The sequence below is a fragment of the Selaginella moellendorffii genome, unplaced genomic scaffold (assembly GCF_000143415.4).
Source record: "Selaginella moellendorffii unplaced genomic scaffold, v1.0 SELMOscaffold_23, whole genome shotgun sequence".
In the NCBI taxonomy this organism is placed as follows: domain Eukaryota; kingdom Viridiplantae; phylum Streptophyta; class Lycopodiopsida; order Selaginellales; family Selaginellaceae; genus Selaginella; species Selaginella moellendorffii.
Window position 1 is genome coordinate 1,713,696 of NW_003314284.1, and position 24,624 is coordinate 1,738,319.

The window sequence follows — 24,624 nt, forward strand, 5'->3', positions numbered from 1 at the left end:
CGGCATCGCCGACGGCCGGTGTCGGCGGACGTGGCCTGCCGCCACGCGTCGTGGGGCCATTGGTCCCGTGATGCTCTCTCCCCCGCCCCCAATGCATGCGATGGCGCAATGGATTGATTGGACCCATTGCATGGTGGCATGGGGCATGCATGCATTTTCTAGAAGATTTGATATGGTGATGTTTTGGTTTGACATTCACATTGGAGGCCCTTATTGGTTTTTTCGGCTTTGTTTAATTCCTATTGGCGGAGTGAGGTGGCCGGCTCAAGCACGCAAAGACGAAAGCGTGTTTCTCTTCTGACCACTGGATCTTGCCCGTCGGTTGCGCTGGGCTTGTTCGCATCCTCTTTTTGATCAGTGATTCAGTGTGTGCGGGCTTTGTGTGGTCGCGGGTTCGAATCTGTGAGACGACTGGGTGGTTTCGAACGATACGTCTTCTCTTGACTTTGACAAGGATTTTTAAAGTTTCCAGAATCTTGCAGATGATTAGATTCTAGGCATATGCTTCTTAACGGCTACTTACTGACGAAATATTCTTATGCATTCATGATTTATTTCTTTTATTTATTTATATACTGTTTTTAATAAAAGGCTGCATTATTCCATCGTCCAACTTTGCAGATATGCTAGGAAGATATTTGGGCAGCGGAGCTGGTTTTCCATGAGGTCACACTCCTGCTGGACAGAAAAAGTGGCGCTCGACCTACGCTTTCACCATGATCTTCGCTTATACAAATTTAAATCTGTGAAGAAGGAAGTTTGGAGATTCCAAAGTCAGAGATTTTCGGTGAGATTTTCGGATGGAGCATTTTGTCAAGGAGGATGTGGCTGGTGATCCATGCGGGTGATGGAGAAAGGACGGTGTATAGTCCGTACGTCTGATTCCTTGTGGAGATAAGTGAGGCCTTTCGCTATTCCCACAAAAATCAGGAAGCGAGCTTGCCAATCTAAAAGTAAGTTCTTTCGGGATACAGACGCACGGAAAGATAGAATCTCGAAATGCTTTCTTAGTCAGCCGCTGGTCAGCAGCCATTCGCTGCCGGTCAACAGGAGGAGTGTATGGAGGACGAGGCACAAGATGGCAGCTCCAGGGCAAGTGTTCCTCGTCCAAATCGGATTGAGAATCCTTGTGGCAGCAGTGGAGGAGGAGGAGGAAAACGGTATGCGACAAAGGATCTGCGCAGAGAGCTCGCGATAAGATCAGGTGACCTCACCACAAAACACGGCGGCGGACAAAATCTCGTATGCTGCGAAAAACAGACCACCACCTTTTGACGAATGGGTGAATTGCTCTTCGATTTCTCACAAAGAGAGGATCGTTTTTTCCTCAGAGCAAACTTTTGGTTGGAGGGGCCTTGCCCACCATTCGAGACAGCTTTGTGACTGACACCACACTGCACAATCTCTGATCGTGGGCGACGGCTGGGCGACTCGAGGCCGAGAGAGGTTGGTTTGTGAAGTTTGGTTAATCCATTTAACAACAAACTGGTTTTGCGACCAAAAACTAACATTTGACGGTGGAAAGAACTCCTACACTCATGGGAGCATATGCCCAAAAGGTGGCAAGAACTGGAGCATAAAAGGTGGCAAGAATATTTTCCCAGCAAAACGACATATATCATACACAAAAAACATGGATCTGCCAGCCTAGCCTAGAATCATCCATGTGCATTGACAGCCTCCCACAGCATGTTGCCTTTGCGCAGCGGCTTGCTCACGTCCCTGGCCTCCATCGCCGCCGCGCGCAGCGTCCTGATGATCATCACATTGGCCTCCCAGAACGTCACCATCTTATAATCCAAGCCATGCTTGTCCACCAGCAGTGGCTTGATCACCATCTCCGACGCCGCCCGCAAGTGGTGCCTGGGCACCTGTGGAAAGAGGTGGTGCTCGATCTGGAACTGGAGCCCGCCGTGGAACCAATCCCACTTCTTGGAGCACGAGAGATTGAGCGTCCCGGTGGCCTGATCCGCCAGCCACTGCCCATCGCCGCGCGGCCTCCGCCCCTGGTAGACCGGCGAGGAGAAGTGATTGAGGCAGAACTGGACGTGCTGGACCCCAGTGGTGGCCATTGCGATCAGCAGGAACGCGATCCTCTCGGAGTAGCTCGGGAGATACGAGAGGAGCGAGAAGAGCCACGCCCAGAAGAAGAGCAGCGATCCAATCTCCCAGCCCCTGTGCGGCACCCTCTTCCTCCAGATCGCCACGATGAAGGACTGCGCGTAGAGATTCACGCGCGCTACCGCCATGACGAGGTAGAAGGTCCAGTGCTGGTAGCTGACGAGGAGCCTGGCGATGGCGTCGAAGGCCATCTCGCGGTCGTAGAAGTAGGAGTGGAGCGCCCGCGAGGAGCGGAAGAACCGCGAGGAGATTGCGAAGATGGGCATGTACTGGAGATCTGGATCATACTCGAGATTGTTGCAGGAGAAGTGGTGCGCGTTGTGGTTGCGCAGCCACCACTGGAATCCAATCCCCGAGAGCGCGTTGCCGATCAAGAGCCCTATCCAGGAATCCGCCCTTGGACTGCCGGTCATGCCCGTGTGGCCCGTGTCGTGGCCGATCCACCCAGCCTGGATCCACGCGAAGCCGAGGAGGACAGCGCTGGCGCAGTGGACGATCGCGCTGGAGGAGAAGATCACCCCCGCGACGCAGGCCGTGACCAGGGCGACGATTGCCGCGAGGATCTTGCAGTAGAAGAAGAGATCCACGGTGAGAAACCCTGCCTTTCCCAGGCGCTCCAGGACCAGGGCGTGATCGGCCGTGAGAGGCGAGAGCACCGGATCCGCGAGCGTGCCAATGAGGAATTTCGGGAGGATCTGGAACGCGCGCTGCCGCGGATGGAAGGCCAGGAACGCATCGGTCGCGTCCGGCTGCCCTGCGAAGCTCTTGAGGGCCAGATCTCCACCCGGATGGATGGCGGCCCACTTGGAGACGTCGTAGACCTTGCCCTGGATACTGATCCACAGATCGCCATCGTTGCGGTGCTCCGCGAGCTCGTCCCTGGTGATTACTCGCCCCGCGGCGATCTGCATTGCCGAGAAGGGAGAGATAGCGTCCGGATAGAACCCTAAGATTTTTCCGGTTATTTAGCTAATAAAAAGGCTTACAAATGGGAATGGCCCTGGTTAGTTGCGGTCCTGCAATTTTTAGTTTTGAGACTATTTCTATCATATTCTTCTCCTTACATGAGAGATTGGATGACTAGAGCCGAGGCTCCACCGCCACCATTGCAAATTCCGGCCACTCCATAGCGTCCATTCTTGTGCTTGAGAACCTGAGAGACAAAAGGAAAGATTTTGATAAGATTTCCAGAGACTTTGAATTCTTGATTGAAGTGAGCTTACTCCAAGGAGTGTTACGAGGATGCGAGCACCACTACATCCCAGAGGATGGCCAAGGGAGACAGCACCATCAATGACGTTCACTTTCTCCTGCGATCAAGTAAAGTTGTAAGGCAAAGTTTGATTTTTGTTCTTATGGCATAGAACTTACGGGATCGAGGTTGAGGAGCTTCTGGTTTGCGAGAGCAACCACCTGGAATAGAACGGCGGGATGTTTAGCCCGAAGTGGATGTTTTTGTTGGCTACTTACTGCAAACGCTTCGTTGATGTCGTAGTATTCGACTTGAGATGGATCAATGCCGGCGTGCTTGATAGCTTTTGGAATCGCAAGAGCTGGTGACGTGGTGAAGAGCTCGGGAGACTAGCAAAAGAGATAGTGTTTCAGCATACTCTTTCAGATTGGAACGGATTCAATACCTGTTCAGCGTCACCATAGCCAATTATCTTGGCAATAACTTTCAGTCCAAGTTCCAATGCCTTCGCTCCACTTACGAGCACGAGTGCCGCAGCACCGTCGCTAGAGAGAAAACTCTAACAAGCATGAGAGCCAGCTTCAAAGTTAAGGCCATGATACCTGATGCTGGATGCATTGCCAGCAGTCACAGAACCACCTTCCTTGAAAGCTGGACGCAATTTCTTAAGCTTGGCTGCGTCAAGCTGTATATGAGACGTTTATGTAAATCAACGTGAAATATTCATGAACAAAATAACCTTGTCAATTCCATCGTCCTTGGAAACAATTGTAGACGGTCTTCCTTTCCCTCCGGGGACCTCGACCTGAAAAGCATTTAGTCAAATGGACCAGAAAGAAGAAAATTTTCAATACCAACCGGGACGATTTCCCACTCGAAGGCACCCGCCGTGTGCGCTGCGATCGCTCTCTCATAGCTTTGAACGGCATAATTATCCTGAAGCCGAAGTCACGACATCCGCAAAAACGAGATAGAAAGCGGCATACTTGTTGCTCCCTTGAGATCGTGTGCTGCTCAGCACATATCTCCGCACACACTCCCATTCCATAGTCATTATACACGTCCCAAAGACCATCTTTCATCATGCCGTCGATAACTTCCCCGTGACCCATTCGATATCCCTGCCTACACAAGCAATATCACAGGACCAGTGAAGATCTCAAAAGAAAAAAGTAAAGAAAGCAAAAAGAGAACCTTGCTTTCGGAAGATAATAGGGAGTATTAGACATGCTCTCCATGCCTCCGGCGACAACCACGTCATTCAATCCCAGCTGAATACTTTGCGCAGCAAGAACAGTCGCTGCGAGACAGAGACAAACGCATTCAATCCTTGTCTGACCCAGGACAAGAACAAAAAGAAAAACAAAACAAAAGAAGCGCACACCTTTCAATCCAGACGCGCACACCTTGTTGATCGTCGTGCAAACAGCGGAAGGAGGCAAGCCAGCACCCATGGCAGCCTGCCTGGCGGGAGCTTGGCCGAGGTTGGCGCTCAACACATTGCCAAAGAAAACCTCTTGAACCAGCGCTGGATCGATCCCCGCCCTCGCGATCGCCCCTACAAGAAGAATTCCCAGAATAATGCAAGCGCTAACGAATGACATTCTACCTGGATCGCGATAGATCCGAGCTTGGTAGCAGCCAGGGCGGAGAGAGATCCGCTCAAGCCGCCCATCGGCGTCCTCGCCACGCCGACAATGCACGCATCTAGACATCGAGAGCTGATTACAACGAGAGCCGAGAGATTGAAATGGAGAGCTCTCACTCACCCCTGGGCCCGATCGGCGAAGACTCGGAAGGCGCGCCGCTGTCGATCGCCATCGCTGATCTGCACTGCAAGGCGAGACGGCACTAGAATAGAATCCCTGGGATCAACCGATCGATAGCGATCGCTCTCCTCCTCTCTTAAATTTAGGTCTAGAACAAGAACAAGTGGTGATTAGAAGTTCCAAGTAAAACTCTATCATTTAGTAGAATTTTATCACAAACTCTTTCATGATTTGATCGCTTCTACATGCGATAGCAGCATGTAAGGCGACGAACCCCGGGTCTCAAGCCCGCAAGCGTTCTTCGCGGCAGCTCTCGCGAGCTCCACATCTCCATGGATCTTGGACGCCGCCAGGAGCGTCGTCCACGCCACGGATTCATCCTCACCCCCGGCCAATCCATCCCGGACGCTCCGCAGCATCTCTTGCGCCAGCTCCAGCTTCCCGGCGGTTCCCACCACGTTGATCAAGCAGCAGTAGTGATCAAACACCGGCACCACTCCAAAGTCGGCGCTCATCGCCACGAACCACGCCCGAGCTCGCTCCGTGAGCCCGTTGTGTCCGCAAGCCCCGAGGATCCCGAAGAACGTCACCTCGTCCGGAGCATCGCCCTCGAGCAGCATCCGGTGGAAGAGATCAAACGCTTCGTCTGTGTGGCCGTTTTGCGCGTAGGCCTGGATGATCGACGTCCAGCTCACTGTATCCTTCTCGGGCATCTGGCGAAGAAGATGGAGTCGGCCTGCTCGAGCTGGCCGGCGTGCGCGTAGGCGGCCACGAGCGCGTTGAGTGACACCGAGCACTGCTGCGGGGATCTCTCCACCATAGCTCTGGCCTGCGAGAGCTTCCCGTGCTGGCAGTAGGCCGAGACGATCGCGTTCCAGCTCACGCTGTCCCGCTCGATCATCGCGTCGAACTCCGACTTTGCCTGCTCGAGCTGCCCGGTTTGAGAGTAGACGCCCAGCATGGCGGTCGCGGATGTGGCGTTGAGCTCGGGTGTCTTGTCGTAGATCTCTTTCACCCTCTCCCAGTTTCTGTGCTGCGCATGGAACGAGAGGATGGTCGACCACACCACGCTGCTCCTGCCTTCCATTCGATTGAACGCGTCGGTTGCCTCGTCCATGAATCCGGCCTGGGCGTACGAGCGGACTATCAGGTTCCAGGAGAAAACTTCTCGCTGTGGCATTCTCGCAAATGCTTCCTTGCTCATGGAGAGGTCTCCGGCTTGGCAGTAAACCAGCAGCAAGTTGCTCCACGCGAGCGAATCCCTCTCCGGCATCGTGGCAAAGAGCCCCTGCGATTCGCCCACCATGCCGGCGTGAGAGAAAGCCGAGAGCAAGACGTACCAGGAGATGGAGTTCCTTTTTGGGATGCGATCGAACATGAGCTTGGCAGTCGCGATATTCCCGGCTTGGGCATACGCCCCGGCCATGACGTTCCACGCTACCACGTCCAGCTCCGAGATCCCATCAAACATCTCTTTCGCCTCACGGAGACTCCCGGACTGGGCATACGCCGAGAGGATGCTCGTCCGGCTCCTCACGCTCCGCTCGGGAATGCGGCGAAAGAGATCAATCGCGTCGTCCGCCAGTCCACCCTCCGCATAGCCTGCAATCAGAGTGTTCCAAGTTACCGCGTCATGGCAAGGCATTCTCTGGAATACAAACCTGGCCTCTTGGAGGAGCTCGCCCGGGCTCTGGGTGTAAGAGGAGATCATCACATTCCACAGCGTCGCGTCCCGGCTCGGTGCCCAGTCGAAGATCTCCTTTGCTCGATCGTGCTGCCCGCGCTGCGCATAGCCGGACATCATCACCACCCAGCCCACCAGATTTTGCTGCGGCATTGCCTCGAAGAGAGCCCTGGCGCGATCAAAATCCCCCGCCAGCGAGAAGCCCTCGAGCAATCCCGTCCAGCAGATGACGTCGCGGCCGCGCGTGCTGGCGAAGATCTCCTCCGCCGCCGCGACGAGGCCGTGCTGCGCGTAGGCCGAGATCATCGAGCATCGCGATACCAGGCAGTGGCAGGGCATCTGGTCCAGCAAAACCCTCGCCTGTGCCAGGAATCCATTCTTCGCGTACGCCGCGATGAGGATGTTCCAGGAGAAATCGTTGGGCAGTGGCATCGAATCGAAGGCCGAGCGCGCCTCCTCCACGGCGCCGCACTTGCCATACATCTCCACGACCAGATTGAGGAGATACGTGCACCGCAATCGCTCACAACGGGCGATCTCGGCGTGGAGCCGCCGCGCCTCGGAGAGATTCCTCGCATTGCCGCACGCCCTAACACCGCCGGCGTAGATCTGCTGCATACCATGGCCGCCGCCAAGGAAGAACCCTAATCGAGTTTTGGGCCTATCCGTACTGTACGGGAAGGCTGGCCAGTCACCGCCATTTGGGCCAGGAGGGGCCTATATAAACTCGCAGCCGAGGTTTTTTGGGCGACCTTGGACAAGGGGGAAGCCCTTGAAAAATTTTTTCTCGATTTTTTTCTTTGCTCGTCTCTCTTTTCTCTCTCTCCCTCGTCCACCGCATAGAACAGAGAAAAAAAAGAAGCACAAGGAAATAGAGAAGAAGCAAGCATCCGATTAGCAGCGCCGCGCGAGGCGCCCATCGAATAACCCTAATGATGCAGCAGCAGCAGCAGCCCTATATCCACAGCTCCGAGCGCTATGGAGGGTATGGCGGCGCGGCCAGGGCGGCGCGTGGCGGCGGCGGTAGCTTAGGCGGCGACGGCGACGAGGATGGGGAGGAAGAAGAAGAGGAAGAGGAGGAAGAGGAAGAGGAGGAGAGCTCGGGCAGGATGCTAGGGTTTATGTTTGGGAACGTCGATGACACTGGAGACCTTGATGTGGAGTACCTGGATCAGGTGTGTATACATGAAATCTTGCCTAGTTTTTGCATTCATTGCAGCTGGATCGAAGATTTTTGTGGGCAGTAGTGTAGCTCTAGAGTCTAGGCAATCGCAGGTGCTGGCTGGGATTAAAATTCTCTTTGGTGGGCGAAGCTGCTGTAAAAAAATGGAAATCTAGGAGTGGAAAGAATGCTGCTGCAGCGAAGAGTTCTTCCTTTCAATTTTTTTTTTTTTTCTTCTGCTGCGTTTGCGCTAGGCTGTGTTTCACGGTTTCTGGATGAAATTTGAAAGGAAGTTAATAGTTTTGGTATTGCCAGGAAGCGAAGGAGCACCTCTTTGCATTAGCTGATCAACTAGGTCCTTCACTGGTTGACCTGGAGGTGACTCCATTGTTCGAGCCTTCAAACTTTGTGCTTAAATCGTTTTTTTTTCTTTTTCTCTTGCGTCACAGCTATCTTCCAAGGCTAGGCAATTCACCGCTTCCGCGGCCTTGAAGGAACAAGATGGTACGTGAGAAAGTCTGGAACTTTTGGAAGTAGGAAACTCTAATGGTTGTTTTCATAGACTATGACAGGAAGGCCGAGGATGCCGTCGACTACGAAGATATTGACGAAGCTTGTGAAGATGATGGCCAAATGCTGCCCGAGGATAAACAGTATTATGCTCAAGCTGCTCTAGCTGTTCCTTCGAAGCAAGTTGAGGAGGATGACTATGATGAAGAGCTTCCGGATGATACTGTGCCCGCTGCTCCAGGTTTGGTTGTTACGCTCCTCTGGTCTAGGTGTGACTGGATTTTTCAGACCTTCCTAAGCCGACTGAAGAACCGCTTGTGTCTATTGCAAGTGACGAAACACCTTTACCGACTCCAGAACTTCTTTCGTCGAGTTCAATACTGCCGTCTCCAAGTTCGGCGTCTCCTTTGTCTACTGCGCTACTTCCTGTTACGAGTCCGGAAGACCTTCCTTTATCGAGAACACAGATTGAAGTTGAGGGTTCTCCCGACGAGATGCTCGATGAATCGGAGGATGACATCGACTCAGAAGAAGAGCTTTATGAGGTAGTAAATGGGATTTACTGCTTGTTGCTGATAACTCTTGATGCAGGACTTATCCGCAGATGATGAAAGTGAGCAGTTTGAATTGCCAATTATTTTTCAAGAACACGGCAAGCAAATTCTACAGTTTTCTGAGATTTTTGGTGCGAAGCAGCCTTTTTGGATGCTTGGTAACAAAAAACTACGGACAAAAAGGTCACACTTCAAAGGTAGTAAGCTCTCTTTGATTCTTCGTTGGTTCAATGTTTGCATTGCAGGAAGACCCGGAAGATTCGATTCAATGATTGATGATGATGAGGCTCAAGTCTTGAAAGTGCTACCTGAAAATCACGATATCACGCAGCTGTATTACCAGGAGATTGATGCTAGAGAAGGCCAGGAGCTGGCAGATGAGCTCAACGAGGTAGGGCCGAAATTCCTTAGCTGCCAACCTTTGGACAAGAAGCTTCCTGCGCTGGCCGACATCGAAAAAGATTTTTCAGTGAACTTCGATCCTATTCATCAACTTGACTGGGAGACCGAAATCGTGTGGGATGCGGAGCGGAAACCGTCTCAAGACGAGGACTTCGAAATTGCGGAGCCGGCAGAGGGAGACAGGCTTCACCTTCAAGCATCAGTGAGCGGGAAGGACGCTTTTGACAAGCTAATTATTCTGGAACCTTTATGTCGGGATGGTAGACGGGCGTCAAAAACTGCTAGCAAACATCCTCAAATGCTCAGGTTGGAAGCTTGGCGACATCAGCCGGGGAATGAACTTTCGAGAAAGCTGGACAGGCTAAACTTCGAGGTGGAGCTCAAAAACCCGGACTTAGCGGCAGGAACGTGGCTGAGTAACGTTTGCTGGGATGAGGAAGATGCGAAGCAAAGATCTAGCAAATACAGGGCAATTTTCGATCTCATGGACAGTCATATGGTCTTTGAGGTTTCCGACGTACGGGAAACGAAGAGCATTCGGGACCATGCAGCTGCTATGTTGATAAGCCCACGGACTTCGAAAGGAAAACAATCAGAGACGGCGGACGTCATGCTTCCTTCCCGCTTCAATATTTCGAACGATAAGTATTATGTCGTAAAGAAGACGCCTCAGCAACAAAAGCTACAGGCGAAGAAGCGGGCTATCGTTGGCGGAGTTAAGGTTGCGCATTCTGTTCCTGCGTTGAGGTTGCAAACAATGAAGCCTAAGCTGACGAAGTAAGTCTCTCGTAGCGTTGGATTGATTGTTACCTTCGTGTCATTGTGCTTGCAGTAAGGACCTGGCGAATTTTCATCGTCCAAAGGCTACCTGGTTCCCTCACCACAATGAGGTGGCGGCCAAGGAACAAGGCGAACTTGCGGCGAGAGGGCCAATGAAAGTGATATTGAAAACACTAGGCGGCAAGGGCAGCAGGCTTCACATTGATGCATCTGATACTCTAGAAACATTCAAAATGAAGGCTTCGAAAAAGTTTGGAGGTATGTGACAACCAATCTATGCTGTTAACTGACATGGATTTTACTTAGATTTGAAGCCGTCGGAAAATACGAAGCTTATGTATTCTGGACGGGAGCTGGAATCGAACAAGTCCTTCGCAGAGCAACGAGTTCCCCCGAATTCTGTTTTACATCTAGTTCGGACTAAAGTTCATCCATGGCCGAAGGCTCAACGGCTTCCAGGTGAAAACAAGCCTACTCGACCACCCGGGGCGTTCAAAAAGAAATCAGAATTATCTGTCAAAGATGGACACGTTGCTCTGATGGAGTAAGTGTGGCTTTTAGCAATTATCTTGCTAAGCTGTTCTTTCCTGTGTTGCAGGTATTGCGAAGAACGTCCCCTTTTACTGAGCAATGTTGGGATGGGTGCAGTTTTGTCAACTTATTATAGGAAGATGTCTCCGACGGATAGTACAGCCGCAACATTAAAAGAGGAAAGAGGTTCCTGGATTGGTGCAGTTCTTCCACTTGAACCGGCTGAAGATTCACCATTTTTGGGAAACATTCGCCTTGGAGAAACTCAGTCCTGTCTAGAAACGAATATGTACCGCGCTCCTGTTTTCCAACACCGCGTTTCATCGACAGATTTTCTTCTAGTTCGTTCTTCAAAGGGGAAGCTTTCCTTGAGGCGTATTGATGGCCTTCACGTTGTTGGCCAGCAGGTAATTTTTTTTGTTCTTTTTGAGTCCTGTTGTAACTTGAGTCCTCTTCTCATTAGGAACCTCATATTGAGGTCATTGCTCCTTCGTCAAAAACAGTTTTACACTACCTTGGTAATCGGCTCCTAGTGCATGTGTACCGGGAATTTCGTGCAAAAGATAAGCCTGGGATGTCACCACAAATTGGGGCCGATGAATTGATGGCTCACTTTCCATCGCTTACGGATGGTTTCATTCGGAAACGTTTGAAACATTGTGCCGACTTGCAGGTATTTTAACATCGATGTCACTTCGTTCAACTTGCCACTCCGTTGCTCGCTTTATGCAGAGAGGACCACACGGAGATATGAGATGGGTTATGCGACAAGGTTATCGCATCCCATCCGAAGAGGAGCTACGACGAATGGTGACGCCTGAAAATGTGAGTCAAGATTCTTCCTTAACAATATTAAGTAGCAAATATTTGAATTTTGTCTTTAACAGGTATGCTCTTATGAAAGTATGCAAGCAGGGCAACATCATCTTAAGAGAATGGGTGTTAATAAGCTGACGCATCAAAATGGTCTTGCTGCAGCAATATGCCAGATACCAGATGTGCCTGTAACACTTGCCACTGCTGCCCACATAGAGCGGGAACTCCTAATCACTCCGTGGAACTTGACGGCGAACTTTGTAGCTGCTATGATGCAGGTAATGGAACTGTCTGAATTGCTTTTATGGCATTTTCTAATGATCTCCAACAGGGTCGTAATGGCATTGAGAGACTTGAGATTATAGGTCCGGGTGATCCGACTGGTCGAGGCCTTGGCTTTAGCTACATACGAGTGGCTTTACGACCGCCTAACACTGGTGCAATGGTCGAGAAGAAGGCAGCTGCTGCACGAGGTGGTGGTGCTGTTACGGGCACTGATGCGGATTTGCGTCGGTTAAGCATGGAAGCTGCTCGAGAGGTAGGTTTTCTTTTTCCCTTTGTTTGTTTCCTAAATGACTGTTGTGTGCTTTTTCAAGGTCCTTCTGAAATTTGGCGTACCGCAAGAGGAAATAGATAAGTTAACTCGATGGGATCGAATTGCAATGGTCAGAACACTCTCTAGTGAGCATGCTGCTGCGGGAGAAGCAACAGGAGCTGCAGCGTTAAACAAATTTGCTCGTGGTAATCGTCTTCCGTTCGTCCAGTTACAACAACAAGTTCGAGAAAGGTGTCAAGAGATATGGGATCGCCAAGTTCAGAGCCTTCTTGCTATTGATGGTGACGAGTCCGAAAGTGAAGGGGAAGGGAATGGGGACTTGGACTCCTTCGCAGGCGACCTAGAAAATCTTTTGGAGGCGGAAGAGGAAGATGACAAAAATGTTGCAGCGAAGAAAGACAAGAGGGAAGGACTTAGAGGTCTTGGTGCTCGTCGACGTGCGTTACAGGCTCAGTTAGAAGAGGACATGGAGGACGAAGCTGCGGAAGCTGCTGAGCTGCACCGAATGCTGATGGAAGGTAATAACTGACTAGAAATGTTTATTCTGATATTAACTGGCTTCCTTGTGCAGACGATGAAGCTGAGGAAGACGAGAAGCGAAAGAAAGCAGCGATTGCGAATGCAAGTTCAAATGGAAACGCACCAGTTGCGACTCCGGCGCCTCCTCCTATACAAGCCCTTCCTACACCTGCAGCTACAGGACCCAAGAAGAAAAGGAAAATCCTCAAGCGGATCATCAAGATAAAAAACCCGGATGGAACGATTACGAGGAGGGAGGAGATTATCAAAGACCCCATAGAGGTAAATATTGCTGACGAACTTCGGTTACTAAGTATTCACTTTTATGCAGATAGCTAAGCATCTCGCAAAGAAGAATGCTGCAAACGGTCAAGCGAAGGTTAGCAAGGTTACATTTGAGAAAACAAAACCAACTATTAAGAACGTGAAAAAGACGACAGTGGCCAACGTAATAATCTTTTTTTCGATTGAGAAGATCAATAATTGGGTTTCATTGCAGAAAAATTTGGGCACTTCGAAAAGCCGAGACGCCAAAGAAGGCTTGCAAGTCGTTTGTGGAGGTTGTGGCCAGGTACTACTGTCTTTTGATATTGGAATCTTTTAACATTCATCTCATGGCAGCTGGGACATATGCGTACGAACAAGAAGAAGTGCCCGCTTTATTTGGATGAGGCAGGTGGCGCGAGGCCTGAGGCTGAATCTGCGCCGGATCGTCCAGTTCAGAGAGTAACTATAAAGAAGAAGAAGATTGAAGACCTTGACAACAAGCCCGTTGGTGAGACTCCCAAGCTTCGCGTCAAGTTCAAAAATCCGAACGTAGAGCCGGGGCTCCAAAGTGCAAAGAGTAGCTCCAACAGTTTAATTCGACCAGCGGAACAGAAAGCCGCCTCAGAACCAGTTGTTAACGGCCACAAGCCCACGGTCGTGAAGATAAAGATCAAGAAGCTTGACCCCGCGGCGGAGCCAGTATTACAGCAACAGCCTGAGGCGGAAAAGGTGATGGAGCAACCAGCCCAGCAGGAGGAGATGGACGTGAACGAAAGAGCAGCAGATCCACAAGTCAAGTCCGAGGTGGACAGGGCGCCTGAGCAGGAGGTGCGACAACATGCCACAACAGAGCAACAGATGGAGGTGGATAGGAAGAGACAGGCGGAGAAGGTCCGGGACGCAGATAGGAAAAAGAAGAAGCATAAGATTAAGGAACACAAGAAGGAGAGACAAAAAGACAAGTCCGAGGACTTGGAAAGGAAGATGGAGGAGAGGCGGTTGCAGGAGGAGAAGGCGAGGATACTCCGGGAAATGGAGGAGGCGAGGCTGCGTGAGGCGGAGGAGAGGAGGCTCCAGGAGGAGAGGGCCCGGATTCTTCGAGAAATGCAGGAAGCTCAGGAGCGGCAGCTGCAGGAGGAGAGGGCCAGGATCATGAAGGATACGGAGAAGCAGCGTCAGTTCCAGGAGCAGCAGCAAAAGAAGGTCCGGGTGATGCAACCCCCGCAGGAGACGAGGAACACCATTGTCATTAAGAACCCCGGCAGGAAGAATGTCAAGAGACGAGAGATGTCCGGACAATTCGACTATCAAGATCGGACTCCGAAGAGGCAACGCAAGCGAGGCGGAGGAGAGGTACGTCCGTTTTCCGATTTCGCAGAGAAGTGAGTGACTTAAGTTTTTCGTGTTTCCCAGGTTGAGCTGGCCAATATCCTGGAGGAGATTGTGCAGGGGCTCAAGGAGAAGGAGTTTTCGAGATTATTCCGGAAGCCTGTGACGAAGAAGGATGCACCCGACTACCATTTGGTGATATCGACACCCATGGATCTCTCGACGATGAGAGACCGGGCCCGGAACCTTTTTTACAAGTGCCGGGAGGATTTTCTTGCGGACATGCACCAGATAGTGGACAACGCTCACACATACAACGAGAAGCGGAACCCGGGGATACCCCCTCTGGCGGACCAGCTCTTGGAGAAGTGTGAGGATCTGCTAGAACTTAGGCACTCGGAGCTGAGCGAGGCGGAGGAAAGGATGGGAGAGGAGGACGGCGGCGGCGGTGGTGGCGGAGGACAGGTCCAGGTGATCGGCGGCGGTGGCGGTGGTGGTGGTGGTGGTGGCGGCCGGAAGCGGAGCTTAAGAAGTCTGTGAAGCTTCTGGATGGATCACAACCTCCATCTCTATTCTTTTTTTCTTCTCTTCTTTATATCATCCTGACGACCTGTTTGTTTTTTGCCGCTGCCTGTAGGTTGTACAAATTAACCATTCTTTTTGTGCATATTGTGCCATACTTTTCAGGAAAGAGAAGCTAGCCAAAGTGTCTGATTTTCGTTAGAAAGGTTGGATATATATCTCAGCATGCAATATATTCTGGCATATTCGGATCTTATGAAATAACATTTCAAATATACTTACTATATTCCTGTACTATTCCACCCTGGAAAAGGAGAGAAGGGGTCTCCATATTTTTTAGGTTTGTAGGAAGTATATAAGAAGACCTTTGAGAGAAGGAGGCGATTGTCATGGAGTTTGGGTGGACGCCGACAAAGGAAAGGTCTCACGCGGTGGCATGGGATCCGCGCGTGAGCGTCATCTTGGGCGATTGGTTCCAAAGCAGCATAGGTACCGGATTGCTGAGAGTGGTGGCAGGGGCATTCCAGCGCTTTGGGCTGGAGCTGGATTACTCACCAGGGGCGTCGTGGTTCTACGATGGGGATGGGTCGACTGTGTCGGAGCTCAAGTGGAAGATCTGGACTGTGGCCATCGCCCACGTCCTCCGGGTTCCCATCCCGGAGGTTTTCTTGCACCTCTTCATCGCTGCCGATTATTTCACGCGCCAGCGAGGTCGCCTCAACGAGCAACGTTGCGGTGACCGGACAGTGCTGAGCTTGGTGTTCCCTTGCTGCTACGCTGTACGAAAGCTTGAAAAGGTGAGTTCTCGAGATTTCTTGTGGCAAAGCGGTAAAGAGGAGCTTGTTTCTCTGGTTGCAGCTCAAGGTTCACTCGCCAGACACTGAAGCGATGGCCTCACCGGAAGGAATTTCATGTATGGCTTCTCTCTCTTTTCACTAGTTTCTTTCTAACTAGCCGCCTGTGCAGATCTTGTGTCGCTCTTGTCCAGAGTTCCTTGTACTCTCTCGACGCGAGCATGTCTTCTGGATGCCATGCGCCTGTTTGATGTGACCAAGCCACTCACCGTGCTCTTCTTCGGGTGGCTGCAGCTCCAGATCCAAACAAAGAAGCAGCCGCTCGAATGGCTCGACGCCTTCGAAGCTCAAGCCAAAGCTGGCCTCGGGGGGCACCTGGGCAACCTCTTGCTCTTCTTCCTAGACGCCATGCGATCATACGGGCTTAAGGGTCTCGTACTGCCATCCACGAGGGGCATCAAGAGGATCTATAACGTGTGGTTCAAGGAACTCATGGTAGAGTGGGAGTCGATCGATCTCACCCCCGGCGTCCGCCAGGTGTTAGAGGTAAACTCCTTGCCTCGATTTGCAAAACAGAGACACTTCTTCCTTTTCTTGTGCAGGAGGTAGTGATACACAAACCTGTCGAGTGGGACGATAGCATTCGTGTGAGTCTGGAGCGCTGGGTTCGAAGGTGCTCGCTCGTTTACCAGTACAGGCCCCGCGAGGTTTCATACTTTATGGACTTTACGGATGCAAGCTTGCAAATCGGCCGTTTGCTCTACACTTGGACACTCACAGAGAAGGGGAAGCGAGACCATGCCGAGCTCCAGACGCTGTGCTCGACGAGCAAGTCGATCGTGGAGCACGCACAGTCGGTAACAGCAGGAAGCAGCGAAGAGCGCGAGCTCTACCGTGCCGCCGCTGCCGTTTTCGGCAAAGATTTTAGCGGCCATTTCGCGCAGCTGTGCAAGAACGCGCAGTGGCAGGATGGGGCGGTCCCTTTCTCGCAATCCGAGCTGGGAGAGATAAGGGAGCTGGCATGGAGCGGGCAGTTTTTGATCTTCAACTTCCAGTACACAGTTCCGGAGCATTACTTTGACGGCGGCGCTAAACAACTGAGAAGCGATGTCCCGGTCGGTGCCATGATCGTCTACATTGTTCACGTGAGCAGTCTCTTTGGTTTTTTCTTTTTCTTTGGAATGTGTTTCTCATTTCTTCTTTTGTTGCTTTGCGCAGCTAATATTTGAGGATCATTTGGCTCTAGACATTGATCGCAAAACGTGGACACAAGAGTGTGAGTGACATGAATTATATTTGCTGTTTACGTACTAAAGCTGTTTGTGCAGGCAAGATGGCTCTAAATAGTCACCCCAATCTTGCTTTAATCAAGAACCAGGGAGGCATTTTCATTCCATCAGATGCGACTAGGAAGACGTGTCTAATCGTTAAGAAGTGGGTAGAGTCTCCCAGATTACAAAGGGCCGTGAGAGCCAGCGCTGGTGAAATAGACGATGCTATGGTCAAGGCGATTGCAGCAGGTGGCACATATTATGACGAGGAACGCAAAGATGTATGGGCAAGAATTTGTAGGGTTTTCAAAATGAGTCATGAGAGGCTCTCACTACATATTATAGCATACTCAGTTTTCAAAGAAATAGTTTAAGAGTATGCTTAAATTGTATAATAAAAGATAATCTGTAAGCAAAACCAATATACCACGAATATCCAAATATATGACCTCAATCAGAACGAAACCCTAAGAAATTAGTATGGAGAAGCTTCTGGAGGTGGAGTGCAAGGATGCGAGGTCGGGGCTGCGTAGGAAATCAGCTGGCGAATGGGCTGTGCTGCTCCATCTCCGAAAGGCGCAGCAGGAAGTGCGTTTTCCAGCGCTGGGGGACGAGAGTATGTCAAGAATCGTGAGCCTTGCCGAGGAGGACCTCCGCGAGGCCGAGTGCGCTCACGAGGCCATGACTGTGTGGAGATCAGACTGCTGGCTCCCGTTTGCCTACGATGCAGAGCTCTTCAATCTGCTGGCCGTGCTCTACATCTCGCGCTGCCTCTCAAACAACCACTCCGAGTTCCAAGCCTGCCTAGCCCATCTCCATAAGACAAGCTCCGATGATCTACAGCGTCTTGTCTGGATCGGCCAGGTCCTTGGTGAATCTGCTTTCCTCGAGGACGATTCTCCGGCATTTGCTACGGTGGAGAGGATTTGGACGACGAGTCCATACGAGTCCATGCAAGTCGGGTAAGCTTGCAAACTTCCTCGATATCGTATCGATGTCTAACTTTCTTTAGGCCCACGTCCACGAGTGTCACTGACGTAGTGACAGAAATCATCCATTCGAATTACTTTTGTTCCTTTCCAAGTCGAGTCGAGGTATGTCGGACTGAATCGATCGACTAAGCTTCAATTGCTTGGGCAGGGTCCAAACTGTGCCACCGCTTTGGTTTTTATTAGAAGTCATATCGAGGCTCGCGAGGATGGGTCTGGATGCGTGAATGAGTTGCGCTGCCTTGAGGATGAAGTGGTGGACTGCTACAAGAGGGAGAGTGTGGTTTTGGGCAAGAAAGAGTGGGAAGAGTACTTTCGGCTGGGGTCGCTGTTATCAGTCGCGAATTGGGGTGGCCTTAGCTCCGGACAGGGCAAGAAACTGTTGTCCGCCATGCACGACGAGCAGGGGAGCGGTCTTTTGGCTAGTCTCTGCACGCAAAAGCCTCCCCAGTCGGCATTCCTCTCCCACTTGTTTGCACTGTTCGACTGCGCAACACACGCGAGGCTTTGGCTCTGCAAATCCACTCTCCCTGTCTACTACGCCTTCAGCAAAGTCCAGTGTAAGCCTCGTACAAACCTCACGTCTTTGCATCCGATCTATTACTACGTTTTGCAGATTGCAATGTTTCTTGTTCAAACACCGAGGAGGGACGTCAAGTTCTGGTCAGTTGAAACCAAAAACCTTGTTTTTCTGTTGCTCATCTGCCGTTTCACTACAGGCGTCACCACTTGGCTTTCAGGAGCGTGTTCCATCATATATTGAGCGACGTCAAAGATGGGACGCCATACGTGCCCACAGTGACGTGTAAGCGTTTCTTTGTCGAGTCCCATGAACTGTTTATATGCTAATAATTCATGATGCAGAATCAAGACGGGAGAATACCCCTTTGTCTTGAGTATGAGAATCCCCGTCTGCCACGTTCTTCGAGTTCCGGTTGTTGTCTCCAAGCACCAGGACGTGGATCTTGTGGACAATCACGATCTTGCCGTCTGCTTAGACCATTTTCTGTGGTTTGAATCGGTTCCAAGGCTCAATTTTCTCTTTTTAGCGGGGGGCGTGTACAAGTTCACGGACAAGGAGCGCACAAAGATGCTTCTTGTTGATCAAAACGAGCTTCAAAAGTACTACAGTGTGCCCGAGTTTCTCAAGGTGAGATCCGGGTGGATCTTAGGGCGAAGAAAAAGAAATCAAGAATTTAGACCTTCAAAAAGCTCGAGTTCAGAATGCCGTACGGACGACTGATGCTGGCGATCATCAGTTTTGTATAGTGCTAGATGGAAGATCTTCTCCACCCTGCTTCCCTGGGTGTAAAAGTTGATTGTTAAAGTTTGCTAAAGATTTAGTTATTTATTTATTTTCCTCATCTCGACGAGATTCCATAAGCATAGATCAGATCCTTGCTGCTCATCGACGTTCTGCCTTAAGAAAGACTTGACAGGCGCACCAGTTGCTGCTCACGGCGTTTGCGAACCATGAAGGAGCCAAGATAGATTGAAGGTCTACGAAGGCTTGCTTAAACTTTGCTAACACAGCGGGAAGCAAAACCAGGAAGTTTATACTCGTCCGTGCTGTTGGTGTTTTGAAGCGCTGAAAAAGCTAGCTTAGATCGTTTCTCTAATCCAAAATGAAACTTTACTTGCTCTATTATTTGGCAAGTGCACAGTCCAACAATGAGATCTGCACGGGTCGAAATCTCTTGTGAGCCCACGCGACAAATAATGTGGTACTACTTCCTCCTCTTCTTTTCCTTTTGCTCAGTCACTTGCACAGGGCCAATTACAAGCGTAGACTGTGGTGGCGTCCTCGACACTTGCTATGATCCTAGACTCAACCGCGACACTGTTTGGGATGTGCGGACGGCGGACAATCCCGTCCCGGGATTGGGATGATTGAAGAGATGTCAGCTGATTTGCTTCAAATGTAGCATAAAATGAAGATCTTTAAAATTTCTTAGTCTTATTCATACATTTTTCGGAAGAGTTTCTTGGGGAGAAACCGAGGCTGGGTGGCGCAATGGCGTGCACTTGAGTAGCTGCGCCTCGTCTTTGCCCCAAGCCTTGGATTTCGCATGATTCTCAACTTTGAGATTATGAACATCACTTTTATTTTTTCTGTTTATAGCAAATCAATATTTCTATACTTTAATCCCGATGGATGGCACGAGGTTTCCATCTCAAACTCGGGAGAGGACAAAAACTAAAGAGAGAGGTTTCCTTTCAAAACTGTTCTCCACTGAAAGTCTGGCCAAAGCTCCACCCCGCCGGTGCGACGTTGAGCGACGTGACCGCTCGATTGTCACTCGTCACGACGCGGAACGAGAGGCTCTGCCCGATGAGCCTGCTATCGCTCTGCCAGTTTTGGCCCCAGTTCCTCGACAATGGCTGCCAGTCGCCGCTCGGCCCCTTGATCGACACGGCTCGCACGTCCCCGGCCCCTCCAACGTTGCTCACGAGCACCAGCATGAAGTATTTGTTCCCGTTGAGCGTGAAGTGGATCCCTCCCTTCTTCACGCAGCTCACCCTGCAATATAGAAAAGAAAGAGAAATCAGTAAAGAATAGAATCTACGTGCGTGCATAGCACAGCCAAGTAAAAAAGAGAAAGAAGAAAAGAGAGAAAGAAGCGAAGAGTACCTTCTGTATTGGACGGGAACAATTCCTCCTCGGTAGATGCCAATCTGTTCCCATGCTGGCTGGGCCATGTCGAAGTGCTCCAAGGGAGGATTGCACCAGCCGCCATTATCGTTGGCCTGAGCGTAGTTTGGAGGACAGAAGTTCGTGGCTGTCACCGTGACGGAGGCTCCAGCTCGGCACCACTGCGGGTCTTTTGCAGCGTTGCACTTAATCTCGAAGCACGCACCGCAGCTCAGGCCCGAATTGAACAGCACGGTACTCAATGCCGCCGTGTTGGTGCCGTATCCTTGGCTGTAAAGGTTGCCATACCCGCAAGCACCTCCTGCAAAGTCGTAACGAAGATTGTTTTTAAAAGATAAGCTAGAAAATGGATGAAAGGTTTTACAAACTTGGAAAACCCAAGGTGCATACCCATTGTGCCTGAAGCATCGCTGCCACCGTAGAAAGTTGCATGTGCATCCGTCCATTGCTGAGCGAGTGCTTTTCCAGCGTGAACTGCGATCACCATTAATGCCATAACAGCAGCAGAAGCTCCAGTGAGGCGTTCCCTGCAGAGGAGAAAGAGAAAAACAAAATGAGGAACTGTTAATGTTGGATCCAGACTATAAGGCCTAGCATGCGAGGAGCTGCAGCTAGATAGAAAACACGTAGCTGCGATCTCTTTTCATTTTACTCACATCTCTCTTCGTTCTTCTCCCTCTGACTCGTGTGCCTCCCAAACAACACACACAAGCCAAAAGCAGGCAGAGGCTGAGCTTCGGCGGAGACGATGATACACACAGGCTCATCTCTCCTTGTACGCTATAGTTTTATAGGTGAAGAGTTTACACACACACACCAAGTTGGCCGTTGCTCGATTGGAGCCTTCCAACCGCCTCGTTGCAACTTGATTGCAAGAGAACACGCGCCTTTTGTGACACAAGAGTCTTCGCTGAACTTTCTTGTGATCCACTTAGCTCAAGCACACAATATCAGATTGACCAGCCAATGCAAACGCATTAGACGACGCAGTGACCAACGGACAAAGAATCCTGACACAAAAAGAGAAAAGAACCACAACGTACGTAAGAGTTTCTTGTGGTACCACGGTAGTTGCAGGGGTTTCCCCATTTTTCTATTCTTCCCCGGCTTGTACACAGGCAAGACAAGACTAGACTGTTCATGCCATATGCTCGAACATGATAAAGAGTCAGGCCCGGCCCCAGCCCTCGCATTGAAGTGCGAGATAGAGAGAGAGGGACCTCAAGCTTGATTGTCAACCGGAACAAATCGGGAAGCTTCATTTAAGTTTGCCCAGAGAGGCAACCATGGAAAAAAAAGAAGAAGAGGAAAAAATTATAAAAAAAACCAACGACAAGCATCTCTTCAATGCCGACTACGTAACACCACACTTCTACTACAGTCTGAGTAGCAGGAAATTAATGGCGTCGACGAAGAACACAAGACCGAGCAAAAGACGTTTGAACAAACAAAACAATGCAACAGAGCGGAAAAACAATTGAGAGAGAGATTTTTCTTCCTGGGTTTCCGCTATGGGCTCAATCTCAATCGCCGCAGCGCAGCACATGCTGCTGGGAAAAATTAAAAGCACCAACTGTGGATCAGTTGCAGAACCGACACACCGAAAAAAGAGAGAGGAGACAGTACAGTACAGGAGCAACAGCAGGAAGATCGACCGATCAGAGCAACAAACAATGACAATTTGACAATGCCAATGCCGCTGGTGATAAGGTAAGAAGGGCGAAAGCCACACACACCTTTAAAAGCGCGCCCGGTAGAAGAATGGTGTGGGATTTGTTGTCGCCATCAATCCTTGCACCAAACAAAAGCGCCAGCCGCGGCAGCGCGGCCAGAGTGCGGCAGCGCCCAACAATTCCAACTTGCAACCAAAAGGGGGAGGCACCGATTTGAATGCCGCACATGGCGCCATCGCCATCGCCATCCCTAAGCAATTGAAGAACCCTAAATCCCTCCCAGGATTCGAGCGCCAGACCGACAGAAATTTAAAACTTTTCAAGCCCACGACCGCCAAAAATTTAAGATTCTACTTCTTTGTAGATTACCACTCCCTGCATTGGCAGAGGATTTTACACACTGACTTTATAGTAGCTATTTTTTCTTCTTCCTTCTTCCTCCTCCCGGTAGAATTTAGGGTTCTTGGGCGCGAGCGAGTGATTGCCAATTTCGCCCAATTGGATTGGCCAAGTACCAGCAGACATAATTGATCTACAAATTTCAGGGAGTCAGGCACCGTTTGTGGACCTTGCAACTTACTCTGTTGTCCGCTAGCTACCACACACACATTGGCACACACATTGGGCCACTCCTCACACAAACGCCCACACACTTTTAAACTCTCCCTCTCTCACACCCACACATGATCTCTGCTTGCTCGCTCCCCATATAAAAGCCCAGCGCCTGGGGACCAAATCACCATCGTCCTCTCAAATCAATCCTCTTCCCTCATTCATCTCCCCCTCCTCGGCCTTCTTTTCTCTTCTTTATCCTTGTCAATCAGGCTACGGTATACTCTTCCTTTGATTATAATTCCTCTAGATCTCTGGCCAGCGATCTTGATTGAGCGATCCGGCCGGGACAGAGAGCGAGAAAGATACAGAGGGCTTCCTCGCATCTATTTAGCCGTCAACCATCATCTGCTTCCACCGCTCCATCAAAAGAAATCTTGTTCCAAGAATGTAGGTGCTCTGTTTGTGACGCTCTGTTCTTGGCACTGTCATGTTCTTGGGCTGATCGATTCACTGGGGTTTCTCACCAACAGGGAGACGATGGGACTGCTGGTGCTTTTCCTCGCCACTGGCGTCAGCTCCGCGCTGGCGCAGTGGGAGAGCGGCCACGCCACATTCTACGGAGGCAGCGACGCCGCTGGAACAATGGGTAAGAAGAGAGATCACACTACTCCCTCTCGGATCATTTCCATTCCAGCAACCCCACTCAGCAAAGATCTAGCATGCAATCCACAAGAATTCTTTCTCGTGATCTAAAACGAATGCCATCTTGCCATGTCCAGGTGGAGCTTGCGGCTATGGCAATCTCTACAGCCAGGGCTACGGCACCAACAATGCGGCACTGAGCTCGGCGCTCTACAACAACGGGCTGAGCTGCGGCGCGTGCTTCGAGGTGAAATGTGACGCGGCGGCGGACCCGCAGTGGTGCATCCCAGGCCGATCCGTGACCGTCACCGCCACCAACTTCTGCCCGCCCGGCTCCTGGTGCAACGAGCCCCTCAAGCACTTCGACATGTCCCAGCCCGCCTGGGAGGAGATTGGAATCTACCGCGGTGGAATCATCCCCGTCTACTTCCGCAGGTATGCCGCTGCTTCTTCGCTCTATGTTCTTCCGAAGTTCTTGGAGCTCAACTCATCAAGATCTTCCAAGTTTTGCTGCTTTCTTCTGGGGTTTCTTCCGCGATCTCATGGGCGATTTGACTCTCTCGCAGGGTGAGCTGCGTGAGGAAAGGAGGGATCCATTTCACGGTAAACGGCCACGCCTACTTCAACCTCATCCTCATCACGAATGTGGGCGGTGCCGGGGACGTGCATGCCGTGTCCGTCAAGGGCTCCGGGACGGGATGGATCCCCATGAGCCGCAACTGGGGCCAGAACTGGCAGACCAACGCGCAGCTCGGCGGCCAGAGCCTCTCCTTCATGGTGACGGACAGTAGCGGCAAGACGGTCATCTCCAACAATGCCGCGCCTTCCAACTGGCAATACGGGCAGACCTTCGAGGGAGAACAGTTCTGAGGATGATCGACTCTACCGAAAAAGAGGAGGCGAATTGCGCTAGGGAATGGAATGAGCTGCTAGATGTTCATCGCCCACGTCGCCGTCTCGTCTCCCTCGTCGATCACGGTGGTGTTCTTCCGGTATTTTTTCTTTTCATGGTTAATTTTTTTCGTTTTTATTTTTCCTTCTTCTTGCTAAGAAGAGAGATAGAGATCTGAGAGCTAAGGTGGTAAACTTGAGGGGATGAGATGAGCAGGCGCTATGTAGAGCCACCCTCCCCGTTCATTGGTACAAGAACATGAGAATAAAGAGTTCCCGAAGCTGGCGATCTATAAGCCGGCTTCTATGAGAAACTTAAAGCTGTAATCTATGAAAATGGTTCGAAAAACTGTGCTTTCGTGCTTGGAATGAATCGACTATGAGAAACTTAAAGCTTTTAGCTCTGAAATGGATAGAAAAACTTGTTTTTCTGAATCTCAAA

The 24,624-nt window shown here is 50.8% G+C and overlaps 6 protein-coding genes across 6 annotated transcripts; 3 read left to right on the forward strand and 3 right to left on the reverse strand.

Annotated features, from left to right (window-relative positions):
* Positions 1–3,062: 3,062 nt before the first annotated feature.
* Positions 3,063–5,218, reverse strand: LOC9657075 (acetyl-CoA acetyltransferase, cytosolic 1). The gene is made up of 14 exons (XM_024678809.1): positions 5,083–5,218; positions 4,916–5,020; positions 4,698–4,871; positions 4,508–4,613; positions 4,300–4,438; positions 4,172–4,249; positions 4,053–4,118; positions 3,916–3,998; positions 3,759–3,858; positions 3,592–3,702; positions 3,493–3,534; positions 3,345–3,431; positions 3,186–3,274; positions 3,063–3,137 (listed from the first exon to the last, which is right to left on the reverse strand). The coding sequence occupies exons 1-14, from the start codon at positions 5,132–5,134 to the stop codon at positions 3,104–3,106; spliced, it is 1,266 nt and encodes a 421-aa protein (XP_024534577.1). The 5' UTR covers positions 5,135–5,218; the 3' UTR covers positions 3,063–3,103.
* Positions 5,219–5,259: 41 nt separating this feature from the next.
* LOC9657076 (pentatricopeptide repeat-containing protein At3g57430, chloroplastic) lies at positions 5,260–7,384 on the reverse strand. Its single transcript, XM_024678808.1, has 3 exons — positions 6,744–7,384; positions 6,423–6,684; positions 5,260–6,370 (listed from the first exon to the last, which is right to left on the reverse strand). Exons 2-3 carry the CDS (start codon positions 6,493–6,495, stop codon positions 5,307–5,309), a joined length of 1,137 nt encoding a protein of 378 aa, XP_024534576.1. The 5' UTR covers positions 6,496–6,684; positions 6,744–7,384; the 3' UTR covers positions 5,260–5,306.
* Positions 7,385–7,533: 149 nt separating this feature from the next.
* On the forward strand, positions 7,534–14,995 carry LOC9657077 (transcription initiation factor TFIID subunit 1). The gene is made up of 19 exons (XM_024678888.1): positions 7,534–7,941; positions 8,244–8,306; positions 8,378–8,432; positions 8,491–8,679; positions 8,727–8,983; positions 9,030–9,189; positions 9,238–10,171; positions 10,227–10,432; positions 10,481–10,718; positions 10,773–11,112; positions 11,169–11,378; positions 11,438–11,530; positions 11,593–11,799; positions 11,853–12,059; positions 12,118–12,595; positions 12,649–12,878; positions 12,928–13,167; positions 13,218–14,216; positions 14,277–14,995. The coding sequence occupies exons 1-19, from the start codon at positions 7,699–7,701 to the stop codon at positions 14,730–14,732; spliced, it is 5,805 nt and encodes a 1,934-aa protein (XP_024534656.1). The 5' UTR covers positions 7,534–7,698; the 3' UTR covers positions 14,733–14,995.
* Positions 14,996–15,078: 83 nt separating this feature from the next.
* Positions 15,079–17,173, forward strand: LOC112347655. Its single transcript, XM_024678889.1, has 6 exons — positions 15,079–15,511; positions 15,573–15,627; positions 15,681–16,054; positions 16,111–16,653; positions 16,727–16,784; positions 16,837–17,173. Exons 1-6 carry the CDS (start codon positions 15,104–15,106, stop codon positions 17,151–17,153), a joined length of 1,755 nt encoding a protein of 584 aa, XP_024534657.1. The 5' UTR covers positions 15,079–15,103; the 3' UTR covers positions 17,154–17,173.
* A 2,676-nt stretch (positions 17,174–19,849) lies between these two features.
* On the reverse strand, positions 19,850–21,195 carry LOC9656003 (expansin-A2). Its single transcript, XM_002974112.2, has 4 exons — positions 21,078–21,195; positions 20,812–20,948; positions 20,401–20,722; positions 19,850–20,289 (listed from the first exon to the last, which is right to left on the reverse strand). Coding segments are annotated over exons 1-4 (765 nt in total). The 5' UTR covers positions 21,080–21,195; the 3' UTR covers positions 19,850–19,985.
* A 1,348-nt stretch (positions 21,196–22,543) lies between these two features.
* On the forward strand, positions 22,544–24,551 carry LOC9657078 (expansin-A2). The gene is made up of 4 exons (XM_002973901.2): positions 22,544–23,096; positions 23,180–23,295; positions 23,429–23,726; positions 23,858–24,551. Coding segments are annotated over exons 1-4 (720 nt in total). The 5' UTR covers positions 22,544–23,094; the 3' UTR covers positions 24,162–24,551.
* The last annotated feature ends 73 nt before the right edge of the window (positions 24,552–24,624 follow it).

What these genes read in the sequence shown, in the direction of transcription:
- LOC9657075 (XM_024678809.1), bottom strand. Translation starts at nt 5,134, where the DNA reads ATGGCGATCGACAGCGGCGCGCCTTCCGAGTCTTCGCCGATCGGGCCC. An exon ending in TATTATCTTCCGAAAGCAAG is followed by an intron (nt 4,439 to 4,507) that starts GTTCTCTTTTTG and finishes TTGCTTGTGTAG; the next exon opens with GCAGGGATATCGAATGGGTC. An exon ending in GGCAATGCATCCAGCATCAG is followed by an intron (nt 3,859 to 3,915) that starts GTATCATGGCCT and finishes TTTTCTCTCTAG; the next exon opens with CGACGGTGCTGCGGCACTCG.
- LOC9657076 (XM_024678808.1), bottom strand. Translation starts at nt 6,495, where the DNA reads ATGCCCAAGCCGGGAATATCGCGACTGCCAAGCTCATGTTCGATCGCA. An exon ending in AAAAGGAACTCCATCTCCTG is followed by an intron (nt 6,371 to 6,422) that starts GTACGTCTTGCT and finishes GGCGAATCGCAG; the next exon opens with GGGCTCTTTGCCACGATGCC.
- LOC9657077 (XM_024678888.1), top strand. Translation starts at nt 7,699, where the DNA reads ATGATGCAGCAGCAGCAGCAGCCCTATATCCACAGCTCCGAGCGCTAT. An exon ending in ATGTGGAGTACCTGGATCAG is followed by an intron (nt 7,942 to 8,243) that starts GTGTGTATACAT and finishes TGGTATTGCCAG; the next exon opens with GAAGCGAAGGAGCACCTCTT. An exon ending in TTTGTGGAGGTTGTGGCCAG is followed by an intron (nt 13,168 to 13,217) that starts GTACTACTGTCT and finishes ATCTCATGGCAG; the next exon opens with CTGGGACATATGCGTACGAA.
- LOC112347655 (XM_024678889.1), top strand. Translation starts at nt 15,104, where the DNA reads ATGGAGTTTGGGTGGACGCCGACAAAGGAAAGGTCTCACGCGGTGGCA. An exon ending in CTGTACGAAAGCTTGAAAAG is followed by an intron (nt 15,512 to 15,572) that starts GTGAGTTCTCGA and finishes CTCTGGTTGCAG; the next exon opens with CTCAAGGTTCACTCGCCAGA. An exon ending in TGATCGTCTACATTGTTCAC is followed by an intron (nt 16,654 to 16,726) that starts GTGAGCAGTCTC and finishes TGCTTTGCGCAG; the next exon opens with CTAATATTTGAGGATCATTT.
- LOC9656003 (XM_002974112.2), bottom strand. An exon ending in CGATGCTTCAGGCACAATGG is followed by an intron (nt 20,723 to 20,811) that starts GTATGCACCTTG and finishes ACGACTTTGCAG; the next exon opens with GAGGTGCTTGCGGGTATGGC. An exon ending in GTTCCCGTCCAATACAGAAG is followed by an intron (nt 20,290 to 20,400) that starts GTACTCTTCGCT and finishes TCTATATTGCAG; the next exon opens with GGTGAGCTGCGTGAAGAAGG.
- LOC9657078 (XM_002973901.2), top strand. An exon ending in CGACGCCGCTGGAACAATGG is followed by an intron (nt 23,296 to 23,428) that starts GTAAGAAGAGAG and finishes TGCCATGTCCAG; the next exon opens with GTGGAGCTTGCGGCTATGGC. An exon ending in ATCCCCGTCTACTTCCGCAG is followed by an intron (nt 23,727 to 23,857) that starts GTATGCCGCTGC and finishes ACTCTCTCGCAG; the next exon opens with GGTGAGCTGCGTGAGGAAAG.